Here is a 16811-nt window from a genome sequence, read left to right on the forward strand (position 1 = left end):
TTCATAAGAAAATACAGTTGTACCTTGGTTGGCAAACACCTTGCGACTCAAAACGTTTTGGCTCCCGAACACCGCAAACCCGGAAGTGAATGTTCCCAGTTTGCGAACGTTCTTTGGAACCTGGATGTCCGACGGGGTTTCCGCGGCTTCCGATTCGCTGCAGGAGCCAATTGGAAGCCGCACCTTGGTTTCCAAATAGTTTGGAAGTGAAACGGACTTCTGGAACTGATTCGTTCAACTTCCAAGGTGCCACTGTACATTGCTTCAAGCAGTAAAACACTTTTTGTCTGGAAAGGCTTAAAGTTACTCAAGGGTATATCCAAGTAAGTTGGCGGATGCATTGAAATTAAGGTGTATAGGTATTCATTTCACTAGGTCTACTCTGAGTAGGATCAACATTGGATGTGATCCCTTCTTTTTAAAAAAAACATTGTAAAAATTAACTTCCAGCAGCCAACAATTTTGAGTAGTCTTGCATCTTGCTGATTCAGCAAAATCCTGCCTAGATATTACAGGTATACTCATTTATCAGGATGTAAAAAAAATGCAGAGCATTTGCCATGGAAACTCCTCCCCCCCGCCGCCCACAATTTAATGAGAGTCCTTTGAGGAATACCCTTTTAAGCACTGACCCTGAAAGGTGAGCCCTCCTTACTGCAAAACAGAAGCCAGGTTGCAAATTTAACACTGGCCGCTAAATCCACCTTGACAGGTGGGGCCTGCATGTTTCAGCCACTCTGAGATCTCTGCTATTGACCTTTTCCACTATAAATAAAATAGAGGCAGCAGCAGATCCCCACTGGGGGGGAAACAGCAAATCACTACAAAAGGAACTGTTTCTCTGACCAAACACCACAAACCTGGAAGTGAATGTTCTGGTTTGCAAACGTTCTTTGGAACCTGGACGTCCGACAGGGCTTCCCCGGCTTCCAATTGGCTGCACCTTGGTTTCCAAACATTTTGGAAGGCAAACGGACTTCTGGAACGGATTCCGTTCAACTTCCGAGGCGCCACTGTACATTGCCTCAAGCAGCAAAACACTTTTTGTCTGGTAAGGTTTAAAGTTACTTAAGGGTGTATCCAAGTAAGTTGGTGGATGCATTGAAATTAAGCTGGATAAAAAGGTAAAGGTACCCATAGGGGCCAGTCTTGACAGACTCTAGGGTTGTGTGCTCATCTCACTCTAGAGGCCGGGAGCCGGTGCCGTCCGCAGACACTTCCGGGTCACATGGCCAGTGTGACATCGCTGCTCTGGCGAGCCTGCACCAGCGCAGCACACAGGACGCCGTTTACCTTCCCGCTATAAAGCGGTACCTATTTATCTACTTGCACTTAAGGGTGCTTTCGAACTGCTAGGTGGGCAGGAGCTGGGACCAAAAGATGGGAGCTCACCCCGCCACGGGGATTCGAACCGCCGACCATACGATTGGCAAGTCCTAGGCACTGGTTTTACCCACAGCGCCATACAATAATAAGCAGGCAGAAAATATAAGATCCCTAGCTTGTCAGTAGTATATGGGAAAAGGATCTAGGGGTCTTAGTAGACCTCAAGCTCAACATGAGTCAGCTGTGTGATGCAGTGTCAAAAAAGGCTAATGCAGTTCTAGGCTGCATCAAGAGAAATATAGTGGCCCAATCAAAGAAAGTTACAGTCCTTCTCTATTTTGTCTTGATCAGACTACAACTGGAGTACTGTATCCAGTTCTGGGCACCACAATCTAAGATGAATATTGCCAACCTGGAACATGTGCATAGGAGGGCAACCAAGATGATCAAGTGTCGAAACCAAGCCTCACGAGAAATGGTTGAGGGAGATGGGTATGTTTAGTCCAGAAAATAGGACACTGAGAGGAGATATGATAGCATCTTCAATGTCTAAAAGGCTGTCACGTGAAAGATGGAGCAAGCTTGTTTTCTCCTGTTCTGGAGGGTAGAACCCAAACCAATGGCTTCAAGTTAGAAGAAAGAAGATTCCGACTTAACATCAGGAAGAACTTTCTGGTGGTAAAAGCTGTTTGCGACTAGTTTCTCACCATCTGGCTCAACAAATCATGGGGTAGAATCCAACACCACAGAAGTGGACTTCTTGCATAAAAGGACTTCACCTTTCTCTCCTCATTCCTATAGCCCTCCACCCAAAGTGTTTCCCCAAAATCTGTTCTGGAGAGTCCCCACACCCTCTGGAAGTCCTGTTGTGTAAGCAAATGACATAAAAGGAGATTCCAGCTAAACATTAGGAAAAACTTTATGATTGTAAGAGCTGTTTCATAGTGGAACAGACTTTCTCAGAAGGTGGTGGACTCCTGGGAGAAGAGGAATGTTTATGCCTGGTGCCTAAAGATATGGAATGAAGGCATCAGAGAAGCCTTCCAGGAGAGCATCCCACAAACGGAGAGCCACCACAGAGATGGCTTGCACTCATGTTGTCACCCTCTTGACCTCTCATGGAGGGCCTCAGATGGTGATTGCAGTTGTTCATATGGGAAGAAGTGGCTCATGAGGTATTGTGGTCCTGAGCCGTTTACGTCTTTATAGGTCATGGGAGTGGTTGGGTGCAGGAATACCAAAGAAGAGAAGGTGTAGACTTACAGCAAAGCAGCCTGCCAGTTCTCCTAGCCTTTGTAGATGTGGGATGGACACTGCAGCAAGGAGATGGCTTGTCTACACCCAAGCAAATGTCCATACATTCTTTATCCACAAAGCAGCATACATCACCAGACTGCCCATCACTTCACCTAACCAGATGAGGGCATAGGTGGCAAAAACTCAAGTCTTACAGATGGCTTCCCTTTCTGGGCTCAGAGCCCAGCACCCCAACCCCACAGATAAGGGTAACATCAAAGCAAGACAATTAGCTTATATCAAAGCAAGTGATATATGAGCTCATGGCTGCAACAGCTACCAATTAATTGTGGGCTTATCTTGACTACCAAGATGTCATTAGCAAATCTTCCAGAACAGTTCACCTTCAGTTCAACACAGGAGCCTATCTAGTCCAACCTCCTGTCTCAAAGCAACCAAATAAAGGGGATCCTGAAAACGCAACAGCACTCCCCTCACCTTTGCAAACTATTCGATCCACCTCTGATATTGGAGGCAGTAAACAGCCATCATGCCTATTAGCCGGCAGTAGTCTCTTCTTCTGCTGTGGATTTGTCCAATCCTCCTTTAAAGCCATCCAAGTTGGTGGCTATTGGTGCCTTCTGTGGGAGCAAGCTCCATAGTTTAGCTATGGTCATTGATAATAAGAACCTGGCTGCTGGGTCAGGAATAATGTGGCCACAGGCAATTTTAGGCTAGTGCGATCAGTGTAGCTGCAGTGCTGCAGGGGATGCCACAACAATGCTGCAGAACAGAGTGCGAGAGGTGGCAAGGGCACAATTTTTATTTAGCATTTCACAGGGCACCACTGATGGGGATACATCCAGTCCTGCATCCTGGCCTCACAGTGGACAGACAGGTGCCACAAAAGTAGGGTTGCCATATTTCAATGAGAGAAAAGTTCTTGAGCATTTCTTTTAAAAAGAAATCTTAACAAAAGACAATGAGTTTTTGAGCTGTTTTAACTGGAAATCACCAAAATCTATGCTTCCATGACATTTCAGCAATTTCCACCCAGACACTGCTTACGGGGGCTGAATACCGCCTATGTCCGGGAAAGGAAAAGGGTAAAAGGCGGATCCAGCTGATTTTAAACAGATTCTCATAAATTCATATGATTTTTTTCATTCAAATTAAATAAAACCAAAATGATACTGTAGATCATGTCTTACTCTATAAAAAAGGTAAAGGGACCCCTGAGCATTAGTCATGACCCACTCTGTGGTTGCCGCGCACATCTCACTTTATTGGCCAAGGGAGCCGGCGTAGAGCTTCTGGGTCGTGTGGCCAGCATGACTAAGCCGCTTCTGGCGAACCAGAGCAGCGCACAGAAACACCATTTCCCTTCCTGCCAGAGCGGTACCTATTGATCTACTTGCACTTTGACGTGCTTTCAAACTGCTAGGTTGGCAGGAGCAGGGACCGAGCAACGGGAGCTCACCCTGTCGCGGGGATTCGAACCGCCAACCTTCTGATCGACAAACCACAGAGCCACCCGCGTCCCTCTGTAGGCAGCATCAAAAAAATCATGCATCCACTGTTTCGTGGGGCTGCAGTGGCGCAAAAACATGGTTAAAAAACACGGATCCTTGGAGATCCTCATGATTTTTGCACTAGATCAGCCCAAAGTCACCATCAGATCAAACATCATGGCCATGGGCACAGCCTGCACCACAAAAATCATGGATCCACTGGCCATACCGTGGCCCAAAAACGTGGTTCTGAAGCACGGTACCTCATGGATCCTCATGCTTTTTGCATTGGGCCAACCCAAACTCACTGTCAAATGGGATCCTCATAACAGAGGGTCCTGGTTGCGCTCAGGACCAAGAGCTCACCTGACAGGGTTAAAATGGGGGGGGGGGGGAGCAGGAAGTCCTGGCCATTCCCCTGGGATCATGCCATGAAGTTGTAGCCAGTAGCCAGTAGGTGGCGTGATCCCAGGGTCTTTAAAAACAGCAGTGTGATGCAAGTGGGGCACTTGTATTTGCACGGCTGAACACCTGCCCACCCTCCCTAGTCTAGGTAAAGTTGCTTGGCCTTGCTTTGGTTTGGGTCGCCTGTTTTGGAACAGGGGCTGGGTGGGAATTTTTTCCATTTGGCAGATTGACTCTAGCCATTTTGTTTTCGCCTACCTCTTAGCAAATCATCACAACTTGTAAGGTGGCAGTTAGGCATTGGATCTGTTGGATTGTGGGGAGGAGAGGTGCGGCCATCACCTGCCCCTCCAGGAACTGGGTATTCCGTTAAAGGAATTTGGGGGTTCTGGATCTCGTCCGAAGTCTGCTTGAGGGGCCAGGACCACAGGAACCCCGGGGTGAGCTTAGGTTGGTCCTCATCAACCTTGCTCCCTCGTTTGGTTTACCCCATTGGACAATCACCCTGAGAGGTGGAGTCAGTTATAGTGGGGAGTCAATGCCTAAGTCAATACCACTCACATGATTGTGTTTCAATAAAGTTGTGGCAAAAATTTGCCCCAAAACTTAAACTAATATAAGTGTCCATGTGTATTTATTTTGGGGGTGGGTCTGGGGCCTCGAGATGCAATCACACATCATGTCCAGGGGCACAGCCTGCACCCAAAAAACCCTAAAATCCATGGCTTCCTGGCAACTACACTACATGGCCCAAAAACATGGTTTTGAAGCACGGATCCTCAAGGATCGTCACACTTTTTGCAATGAGCCACCCCAAACTGACCGTCAAATCACACATCATAGCCAGGGGCACAGCCTGCACCACAAAAAACTCTGATCCATGGCTTCCTGGTCATACCATGGCCCAAAAACGTGGTTTTGATGTACAGATCATCAAGGATTGCCACACTTTTTGCAATGAGCCACCCCAAACTCACTGTCAAATCACACATCATGTCCAGGGACACAGCCTGCACCAAACAAAACTAAAATCCATGGCTTCCTGGCAACTCCATGGCTCAAAAGCGTGGTTTTGAAGAACGGATCGTCATGGATCCTCACGCTTTTTGCATTGGGCCAACCCAAACTCACTGTTTTTTGTGGTGCAGGCTGTGCCCTTGGACATGATGTGTGATTTGACGGTGAGATTGGGGTGGCCCAATGCAAAAAGCGTGAGGATCCATGACAAGGAGAAGGGGACGACAGAGGACGAGATGGTTGGATAGTGTTCTCAAAGCTACCAGCATGAGTTTGATCAAACTGCGGGAGGCAGTGGAAGACAGGAGTGCCTGGCATGCTCTGGTCCATGCGGTCACGAATAGTTGGACACGACTAAACAACTAAACAACAACAACAATATGGCCAGGAACCCGTGGATGCGTGATTTTTGTGGTGGATGCTGTGCCCATGGCCATGATGTTTGATCTGATGGTGACTTTGGCCTGATCTAGTGCAAAAATCATGAGGATCTGTGTTTTTTAACCAAGTTTTTGCACCCCTGCAAAACAGTGGATGTGTGATTTTTTTTATGCTGTCTACAGAGTAAGACATGGTCTACAGTATCATGGTGATTTTATTTAATTTGAATGAAAAAATCATATGAATTCATGAGGATCTGTCTAGATCCACCTTTTACCTTTTTCCATCAAGAACTATACAACTTTTAGAAGATATCTGAAGGCAGCCTTGTATAGGAAACTTTTCATATTTAATGTTTTGTTATGCTTTTATATTTGCTTGAAACCGCTCAGAGTGGCTGGGGCAACACAGTCAAATGGGCGGGGTACAAATAATAAATTATATTATTATTATTAATAATAATAATATTATTATTATTCAGTGTGGATGCAGATTTGGTTAGCATTTTAGCACAAATGGCTTGAGCCTCCACCCTGACCTTCAAAATATTCCCAGGCATCGTCTTCATGTAAATTAAATTTGGGTTGCAAAACTTTTGCGGAGAATTCTGCGAAAAATTTAAAACTAAATAAAAAGAAAGTGTTTGTAATAAAGTGTGTGTGGGGGAATGAGCGTCCTTCCCTCCGGGTCTCTCAAGCTCAAGAAATGCGTGTAGGGCGAGGGAACTCTGTGCATGCTCAGAGGCACGGTGGGGCTCTTAGCCAGCCTACTCCACGCACTAAAGATTCCGAGCTGAAAAGCCGGGGAATGATTTCAGCTCTTTCCGCCTCCTCCCGCCGGAGAGTTCAGAACTTCCTTAAAGGGATCGCCGTGGCCTCTCCTTTAACTGACTCATTGATTGGGGGCGGAGGACGGAAACGCCGAGCAACGAATTACTGACGGCGGACGAAACCGTAGAGCTAAGAAAATAAGGATCAGCATGCCCACCCTTCAATTCCTGTTTCCTCCCACCGGAACACAAACACAGATGACAGGTAGGCGCTCTGATCCCAACTGCTATGGATCGATTCTAACCCACCCAAGAAAGGGCACCTGTACGTTGTTAGCATACCATGAAGGCGTGTGCTTTTGGGAGTTTAAGATAAGCTGTTAAGCTGTTGGAAGGTTACAGCGCCTTATGTGGCTGTAGAGACTGATATGGGAGAGAGATGTTTTGTTGCATCTGGGGTAGATGAAGGCACCCGGTTTCGCTGTTACAGGTGCACCATGGCGATTCTTCTCTCTGTGCTCCTCCTAGCAGTCATTCCTCCTCTGAGCACTGCTGTGGATCCAGCCACTCTGATCATCTGCAAGGGATTCACGCACGGCGAGGTTGATGTTGCCAACCTTCATGTCACGTTTGCAGACATCTTTGTAATGTACATAGCGATTCTCCCCTCGAAAGAATCCTGGGAACTGTAGTTCACCACACCTCAGAGCTACACTTTTAGCACTTTTAAGCAAGCTGCAATTCCCACGATCCTTTGCGGGGTGGATTGGAAATATGATTTAAATGCAAGGCATTTCAGGCAGCCAAAGTTTCCAGTCCTCGTGGCTCTTAGGGAGCAAAAGGGGCGAGGAGTAAAAAAGAAAGAAAAACTTTCGCAAGTGAACTCGGAAGTGAAATCGTGTACGGGTCTATAGTCATCCCTTTTCGTAAGTCTACATGCATCTCTACCTTGTGTAGGAGCCGGCCAAAGCGGGGGGCGGGGGGCCGTGATGGCGTCACACGCATGGTTAGGGGCGTACGTGACACGTCTGCGCTGCCGGATGTTCCAAGATGGCGGCGGCGTTTGCTGCTTTTGCTTCTGCCTGCCTGTCACCGAGGCACCGTTAAAGCCGGTTGGCGCTGCTTGTGCTACTGCTGAGGGAGCGGTAAGCAGGTGAGTCCCCCCGGGGGTGTCGGGGGCGTAGGAAGGAGAGGGCGGAGTAGGCCGGTGCGGGGATAAAGGTGGAGCCTCCAGGCTCAGCGGCAGTCTACCTGGCAGGCCCTTCCTTTCTCCCACCCTCTCTTCTATCCGTCGCATGCTATTGTGGTGAAGGAGAAGGTTATAAAGATGAGGATGCGGCGGTCGCGGATGGGCTTTCTTCACGAGAAATAAATCAGCCTCTCAGGGCGAGGTTGTGACTTCTCTTGCATGCACGCAGGAGGGGCCCAAGTTCGGCCCTCACTAATGCTGAGTTAAATATGCTGGCATTCTTGTTTAATTCAGCCCTTCTATTCATAACCACGAGGACCCGAAAATTATTCTAAGGGGAGGATGTAGCTCAGTGGTTAGAGCCTGTGATTTGCAGGAACAGGCTCCTATGGTGAGGCTAGGAACGTCCTGTGAGTCTGAGGCTCTCCAGTGCCGCTCCATGTTGACAGTGCTGAGCTACATGAGTCAAGTGATGTGACTAGGTAGAAGGTAGATTGGGAAAGGCTTCAGATCACCAGGTAGAACAGTTGCTTTGCATGTAGAAGGTCACATGTTCAATCCCTAGTGGCAATTCAAGGTAGGCCTGGGAAGGACCCACCTATTTCTGAAACCCCAAACTGTATTACAGCAAGTCGCTTCAGGACACCCATGAGTGTGAGAAACTATATATAACTTAGAACAGGCTAACCAAAGTTAACTAAGTGGTTTGAGAAAGTTTAAAGGATTTTCACCTGAAGTCTAAAAGAATATAAACTTGGCCTGTCATGAACCTTATAGGAACACTGGGAACTGAGTCAGACCCTTGATCTTTCTAACTCAGTATTGTCTACACTGATTGGCAGCAGCTATTCTCCAGGGTTTCATGTTCAGAGGCCATTCCTAACCCTGTGTGGACCTGACATAAGGCAGGTGTTCTACCACTGAGCCACAGCCTGTCAAGATTTTGACTTCTGCTGCAGGCACCCTCCCCCTTAATAGATAGCTGTGGACTCTGAAGAAGGATATCCGAATATAACTGTGAGATCTAATTTGCACCACTAAGGAAATTTTTGCACAGGAAATATATGGAAATGTCCTGCAAAACACTTGGCCAACTGCGTCAGACCAACACAGCTACTTACCTGAAACTTATGCAACTCGTACTCTTTCCAGTGAGAGATGGCATCACCTGTTGAGTTTCTGCTCATCATCCTACAGGGGGAAAAAACAGGTGCTGAGAAAAAGGGAGCCAATCCAGGAGTGCAGTGTAAAATCATCAGGACTGCTTCGTTGGTCTATATCTTAATCCCACATTCTGAGTCACTCAAAACAATTATTGGCAGTGATAAAAAGGTTGTTTGCCTGTGAGTGTGGTTAAGAGTTGCGGGAGGGGGCGCGTGTTATAGAGTAGTGGATCTCCCTTGCAGACAGAAGGTAAGGTTGGGAGAAGCTCCTATTTGAAATTTTGGAGATTGGTTTAGTGGTCAGATGAGGTGAATAGACAGGTAGCATATTCAGTTTGCCAGGGAATTTCTAGCTGCCTTTTCTTTGAGCCAGGAAGCATCCCAGCCTTTTACAACTTGTGGTTAATAACAGCCCTGATTTTGCTTAAAGGGAGATTTTTGGATGAGTTGGCCTGAAGCCAAGGCCTGAAAGTCCAAACGCTCATTTCTAAAATCTCACATTTCTCGACTTCATTCACTATCACAGCCCCACACAGCTAACCAAATGAATTGGTCCAATTAAAGGATATCTCCTGAATCTGATTTGACCTTTGCAACTGTGATTTCCTTGCAGCTTGTGCACTAGGTTTAATTCAAGTATGACACTGGATGAAGTGTTTAACATGTGTTGTAAAGAATAAAATATTATTTTCTTCAATCAAAAAGCAAGTCTTTGAAAGCTTTGTAAATATTGCTTTAAAACTTTGTGTGTTTTAAGGCGGTGCGCGTGCACACACACACACACACCAAAAAGCAAACAAACATGGATGTTGTGAACTCCATAAAGACATGAAGGTGTTGCTTTTAAAAGCCAAAACTAAATCTAGTGGCCTTTCCTGCATTGTACTTTATGCAATTGTGCCTTACAAATAGGGTAGTATGTTCCATGAAATCCAGAGCCCACCCCCCACCCCCACCCCCGATGGTGGCCCAGACTCTACCTGAAGGCATCCTCCCCTCCCCTCCTCTCAATTATTGGTTCCATCGTTCCAGCTTCTCTTGCTGTCAAGAAGCTTCTTCTGGCTGGATTTTCTCTCTTCCTAGAACTTAAACCCATTACTTCTAAGTAATTTAGTCCTGCCCTCTATGGCAGCAGGGAACAAGTCATTTCCCCCTTCTATATAATGGCCCTTCAGGGGTTTATAGAGCACTGTAATTCCGTCTAACAGTCTTTTCTTCTGTTGAGTAAACATTACAAGTTCCTCAAAACTTATTTTTCCATGCTGTTGACTATTTCTCTCATTTAGAAATCTTAAAGGAAGTGAGTGCCCAAAACTGGACCTGGAACTTCAGATCAAGCCTAGGTAGGGCAGAATAAAGTGGAGCTCATCATGTCCAGTGTAGATCAATTGCAGTCATAGACTCATAGAGGAAGGAGCCCTGAGGATCATAGTCAGAACCTCTGCAATGCAGGAATATACAGCTGTCCCATATGGGGATTGGACCTGCAACCTTTGTGTTACCAGCACAACGCTCCAACTGACTGAGCTATCCAGGCCAGAATCCTTTCCATCTGCACTGCCACCAAGTCATACTGTACGTGGGCATTTGATCCACATGTAGTCCCTCCTCCCCACTCAGAACTCTTGATTTGGCACTCTGAATGTCTCCCTTTTAATAAAAATTAAACTAGGTCATACTTAAACAAAATATCCCAGGGGAAGTTTGTATTGGAGAAGCTTATCAGAAAGGGTGATGCTATTCTGCCTTTCTTGGAAGATTGTTCAGAGCTGGAGAAATTCCAAGCTCATCTTCAGACACCCCTGTGACTCCCATCAAGATCCACTGATCCCATTCTTTTTCATTTTAAAAATGGAGGGAGTTTTGCCTTTCTCTTTAGTTGGAAGGGTTGCCTGTTTTGTTGTGTGCATACCTGTTTGAGGGTGGGGGAGTTCTAAGCAATATCCATTTTTCTCTGAAATAGGCATTTTGCAGTGATCACAACAACTTCTTAGCTTTCCAGAAAGACTGGGGGCCCCTTGCTTTGGGGTTCTAGGAACACGTAACAGTGCAGTGCATTTCAGATGAAAGATTTTGGTTCTGATCTAAAACCTCAGGGCAGCCATGAAAGTAAGCCTAGGAAAGCCCACTGTCGTGTTTGCTAGCTTTCCAGGCTTCACATGCCAAGATTAGTTGTTTGGTACAACACTGTGGCCTAAAATGAGAGGAAGAAAGCAAGGCTTTTCTAAAGTGGGGGAGCATTGTTGTTGTTCAAGCACAATTGAAGCAACCATGATCAGGGATGCTGTGTGTGTGGAGGTCATCCCTCAACATCTGGAGGGCCACTGTTTAGTTGGACCTCTTTTTATGATTAACACACCCCACCAAGTTGCTTGCACAGAAACCTAGAGGTGATGAGGAGTGTGCCTGTTTACACATTTGCAGCAGGGCCTCCCTAATTTCAGGACATAGCCTCCTTGATTCCAGTGAGTTACCAAGCTAGGTGTAAACACTCACTGCAGGGTTGCATTTCCAAAGGGCTTTGCTTATTATGAGACCCTCTTCATTTTAAGAAGGCTTCTGTCTTGATAGAGTAGCACTTGAAATTGTTTAGTGGGAGCACCTGGCTATAAGGCATGTGCTTCAATGGACTTCCTTTTCAATGCGGCCTTCTGTGAATGGAAAGCTATTTTCAGATTCTCACAGTAAAAAATTAATTGGCAGCAAATGAAAAATGAACTTAAATAATATATGCAAGTCAATGATGTGGACTTAAATAATATATGCAAGTTAATGATGTGGACAACTTCCCACTCTGTTTTTCTATGATTAATTCTCAGCTTTTGGAAACAGGATATTTCTTTTTAAAAAATTATGTTATACTTCATAAACATTAATGTAGCAATGAAGGATTTCCTTGTTTCTCCAGAACTTGTTGATGTTAACAACTCTTCAAGCATGCTAAAATTGACATGTTGAATTTTCTGTGCCTTCCTTCCCCTCCCCTTAAAGTCTAATGTGGTAGAATAACATCCTGTTGAGTTGTCACATTTTAAAATATTTACAAACATTCCAAAAAATAATAATTTGTGGGTAAACATTTGCATTTTTAATTGTGATGAACAAGATGAACAAAAAATCATCTTGCATAGGAAATAACCCTGTACTGGACTTGTTCCTCGAATTCTTCGGATGACAGTATTTCAGTAAACACCCATCATAACAGTGACTTCTGGCAATGCTTAGTTCACACTTCTTATGAAGTAGGAAGCCTCTTTAACTCTTTGTCTTCTCTCTCTCTCTCTCCTTTGCAGTGAGTGCATGAAGTGAAGCCAGTTCCACAGCATCCTCCAGTAATTCTCCTGAGCAACTCAGCTAGGAGTCTGTCATGCAGCCTCCGCCACAAACCATCCCCACTGGGGCAGGCGGGCCCCCTCCACTGGCAACATCACAGAACATGTATTGGCGAAGCAATCCGTTCGGCAAGCGGGCCACCGTGCCAGTCTCTGCAGCCGCAGGCCCGGTGCAACCCGTGACAGACCCCTTTGCCTTTGGCAAGCAAGCCCCACAAGGCACCCAGTTTGCTGCCAGCAACAACCCCAGAGGCAATCCACCTGTTGTGCAAGACTTTTCTCTAGCAGCGTTTCCTCCACATGCAGCAGATAGTCCTCATGGTCTGCTCTCATTTTCCCCAGCAGCGCCTGCCTCTCAACCTGGAGGAAACAGTGCATTTTCGAGTGTGGCAGCCCCCATGCCATTGTTTGCTCCACAAGTCACAAACAGTGCCGAAACGCCTTTGAGCATTGAGCCTGGCAAGCGTACCCATAGCCCTCTGGGGCAGCATCATTCCATGGGGATCGCTCTTGAAAATTCTGTCAGCGGGCACCAGGGGTTGGCTCCTATGCCAGACAGGCCTCTGAGCAGGCAGGAGGCTGGTGGGAATCCAAGCAACCCTGCTTCCCTGTCAGCATCTTTGTCTTTCTTCTCTCCTTCCCAGCAAACTGTGCCTCAGTGGAAACCCTCCCAAGGGAGCTCAGGGCCACCTCAGGGCCTGGCTTATTCTTCCTACCCAGAGCCACCATCCCTAAACACCCACTATGCTGTAACTCAGTCTGCTTCTGGTGTTTCCCAGCCAGGTCCCCACATGGAGCCCCATCAGAATTCTCTGCAGCAGCCTCTCGTTCACAATGCTGCTCAGGCCCCATTGACGTATGGCGATGTCTCCAGCATGACTTCCAGCCAGAGCTCTGGTCACCATCACACTGCTTGGCAAAACACAGGAGCAGGGTGCCCTTGGCCCGGCCACCTCCCTCAAGAACACTTTTACCTGCAACCTCTTGAAACAACTTACACTCTTGGCAATCCCACCACTCAAGAAAACGACTCCTCAGCTGAACCTCAAGGCGTATCTGAAGCGGCCAGCAGGCAGTGCCCGACCAATACTGATTCAGGTACAGTTTCCATGTTTTTCAAAGGAGATGAGGCTGAGAATGAGGAAATCCTTTCATCAGAAGGAGCCGAGCAGGCCAGCAGCAGCGCTGACACTTTTCAACAGACGATGGGCCACACATACTACCAGCCCCTCCACTCTCAGCAGATCCCGGCAGCGTCTTTCTCTCCTATGCAAGCAAGCACAGCTGAGGGCCTGGAAGCTCAGCATCCCTTCAGAGCCACCTGTGAGCCACCTGATGCCCAGGCTGGCAAAAGTGCAGCCTTCCTCACTGAAGACAAAGCCAGCCTTGCCGATGCTCGAGGGCCTGTCAGCACGCAGTACGAAAACATTGAGAACCTGGAGTGCGTTCCAAACCAGGAAGTCCTGCCGAGCGAGCCTACAAACCAGAGTCGTTTGTCTCCCGGGGTGGCCCCAGATCCGACCAGGTACACCTCACTGCTAGGCCCATCACTGCCGAAGTCTAGCGCCACCAGCCGTCTGGAAAGAGGGCCAAACCTTGAAGCGCCTGATCTGTTGCCTCACCCCATCCGGTCCGACAGTGTCTCCTCCAACTACAGCAGCCTGAGCCAGTGGAGTCTCCCCAGCGCATCTCAGCCACAGGAGCTGGGCACATTTATCCAGCAGGAGAGCGGGAAGCTCCCAGAAGAGGAAGCATCATCGTCTTCCTCCATGGGCTTCTTCAAGCAGATTGATTCCTCCCCTTTGGGAGGGGATGGTAGCAGGCAGAGCCCTGGCAAGAGTTACCACCACAGTGGCCCTCTGTCCCATGCACCCACCCCAAGCCCCCCCAAGCCCATGGGGGTCTTTCAGACGAGCGCCAACAGTTCATTCGAGCCTGTCAGGTCGCATGGGTTGGGGGTCAAGCCCCCTGAGGCCGACCAAGCGAAGATGGTGGCCGAGCTGAGAGAGAGCCTTTCAAGTGCCAAGAAGAGCCAGGCCACCCCAGTTGCCTCACCGGGGAACCTGGAGCAGCCTCCTGATAATCTGGAGACCCTCTTTGTGCCCCGGGACTACCCCTTGCCTCTCACATTGGGGAGTGGTGCTGCAGGGCCTCTGCAACCCAGCGGTGGGTCCTTGGTGGAAAACGTGCAGTCGGTCCCTGAGAAGAAACTTCCAGGCAGGGCCCAGGGAAACAGGAAAAAATGTGAGAGCCCAGCCACTACGCTCTGGGCCCAAAGTGAGGTGCCAAATTTTGGGGGGAATGTGCTGTTGGCCCCGGCTGCTCCAGCAGTGCAGGTGCCGACCAAGCAGGCAGCCCAGGTACTCCAGCCACCCGAGGAAGGTTTGCCTGGCCAGCAGTCCCTCTCACCAGGGTCCATCCCCCACCCACCATCCCTGGCTGGGAATGTGTCTTCCGAAAACTTGGAAAACCCTCCCAAACTGGGGGAAGAAGAGGCTCTTCGCTCCCAGGCGAGTTCAGGTTACGCAAGCCTCCTCTCCTCTCCACCTACGGAGGCTCTGCAGAACCAGCCCGTCCTGATCGCCCAGCCGAATCAAAGCTACAGCTTGGCTCAGCCAGTTAATTTCTCCCTCACTGATCAGCTGAGCAAGAGTGAAAGCAGCCACTTGGCAAAAGATCCCGGGGGTGGCAATAAGCCTCTGCTGGGCTTCCACACCAGCAGAAACCCTCATAGTGAAACCATGCCTCTGGGGCAACCCAGACCTGCAGGTCAGGCATCTGTTTCTGCTGCTGCTCTGTCAAATTCTAATTTTTTACAAAATCCCCTCGGCACTTCTGAAATGGCCTCGAATAAACCTTCCACCTCACTGATGCACCCAGCCTCCGAAGGCACCTTCAACTTAGCTTCCGAAAGCCAAAAGGCTAGTGTTTCAGAAGGGCTTCCTTCAGACTTGTCTGGCAAGTCTAGGTCTAATGCCTCCAGTGTGATGTCAACCCCTCTGACCCTCGCTACGGGCACTGTGAACAGCAGTCCCAAGAACTCAGGCAGTCAGGAGCTTCCCAGAGTGCTAGATTTCACGGTAGCAAAGCCCCTGGAGCAAAGCAGCACCACCAGCTGCACCCAGGTGCATAACCAGTCACTCTCCAGTGGGCTGGTGTTTGGTCACCCTGGCCGAGGGGAGAATGAAGTTCAGGATCCACAGCATTTTTATCAGCAGGTCACAAAAGATGTGCAGCCTCCGGGTGGCACTTCCCCCCTGCAGCAGCAGCAGCAGCAGCAGGCAACATCCTCAGGGCAGCCCCATGCTCCGTCCAACCCCCAGGTGCATCCTGCAAGCAGCTCTGCCCAGCAGCCCCCAGGCCACAGGACTTATGAGGCTGATGGGGGTTTGGTAACCTACGCTCAGGCGTCCATGGAGAGCAAGCCGGTGTCGTCGAGCCAACCTCAGAGTGCTCCGGCTGCCACCAGCCAGACTAATGCAGTGACAGTGGCTGGTCAGCCAGCCGGGATCCCCTCTCAGCATGAGCCGCAGCACCCGCCGCCTTCTCAGACCCCCTGCCAGACCACCTTCATCCAGCCACAGAACCCTTACTACTACTATGGGCACCCCTACAACAGTTATCCTTCGTACCAGACGCCATACCCTCCAGTGGACCCCAGGACTGCTCACCTTTATTACCAGGTGGGCTCACAGGTTGTTTTTCCTCTGTGCCGTTCTGTGGTTGGCTGTAGGTGGGGTGGTGAGGTGGTAGGGAGGGTGGGCGTGTTAGCGGAAGCCCAGGGGGAAAAGCAATGGTTGGCTTAGTGAAAAAAAGGGGGGGTTGCTTCCACATTGAAAATCTTCCTTTCCCCTTCTCTCAGTTTCTCTCTTCTGAACAGCTGATGGACAGATGTCAGCTGAGAATCACAGAATTGTGGAGTTGGGAGGGACCTCCCCAAGTATCATCTAGTCTAACCCCCCTGCAATGCAGGAATCACAGCTAAATAATTTAGTTATTCATTTATTCATTCATTGAATTAAACTTCTTACTTGCCTTTTTTATGATCAGATCCCATGGTGGGTTATTTACAAGCATTAAACAAAAAAAAAAATCAAAACAATTAAAAGCAGTTCCATATATAGAAACATAGAATTCTACAGTTGCAAGGGACCCCAAGGCTCATCTAGTCCACCCCCTGTAATGCAGGAATCGCAGCTGAAGAATCCCTGATGGATGGACATACAACCTGTTTTAAAAACGCCAATGAAGGAGAAAGTTCTGAGAAAGTTCATTCCACATTCTTAACAGCTCTCACCATCAGAAAATTCTTCCTAATATTTAATCATAATCTCCTGACTTGCAATTTGAAATCATTAATTAGGATCCTCTGGAGCAGCAGAAAACAACCTTGCTCCATCTCGGATGTGACTGCCCTTTGAAGATTGGCTCCCACGTTGAAGATGGAACAAGCTTAGAATCATAGTATTGTAGAGTTGGAAG

The 16811-nt window shown here is 48.2% G+C and overlaps 1 protein-coding gene across 7 annotated transcripts in view; it reads left to right on the forward strand.

Moving 5' to 3' along the window:
- The first annotated feature begins 6807 nt into the window (after positions 1 to 6807).
- SEC16A (SEC16 homolog A, endoplasmic reticulum export factor) overlaps positions 6808 to 16811 on the forward strand; it is a 39185-nt gene continuing 29181 nt past the window's right edge. For 5 of the 7 annotated variants that reach the window (XM_081897737.1, XM_081897743.1, XM_081897741.1 and 2 more), the window contains exons 1-2: positions 7650 to 7798; positions 12291 to 16012. In XM_081897737.1, the coding sequence (XP_081753863.1) occupies positions 12365 to 16012 (3648 nt within the window). In that variant the 5' untranslated portion in view covers positions 7650 to 7798; positions 12291 to 12364. Of the gene's footprint in view, positions 6911 to 7649; positions 7799 to 12290; positions 16013 to 16811 lie in introns of those variants that run through there. The other 2 variants (XM_081897739.1, XM_081897738.1) reach the window with 2 other exon arrangements.

This window comes from Podarcis melisellensis, assembly GCF_964234715.1.
Source record: "Podarcis melisellensis genome assembly, chromosome: Z".
Lineage (NCBI taxonomy): Eukaryota > Metazoa > Chordata > Lepidosauria > Squamata > Lacertidae > Podarcis > Podarcis melisellensis.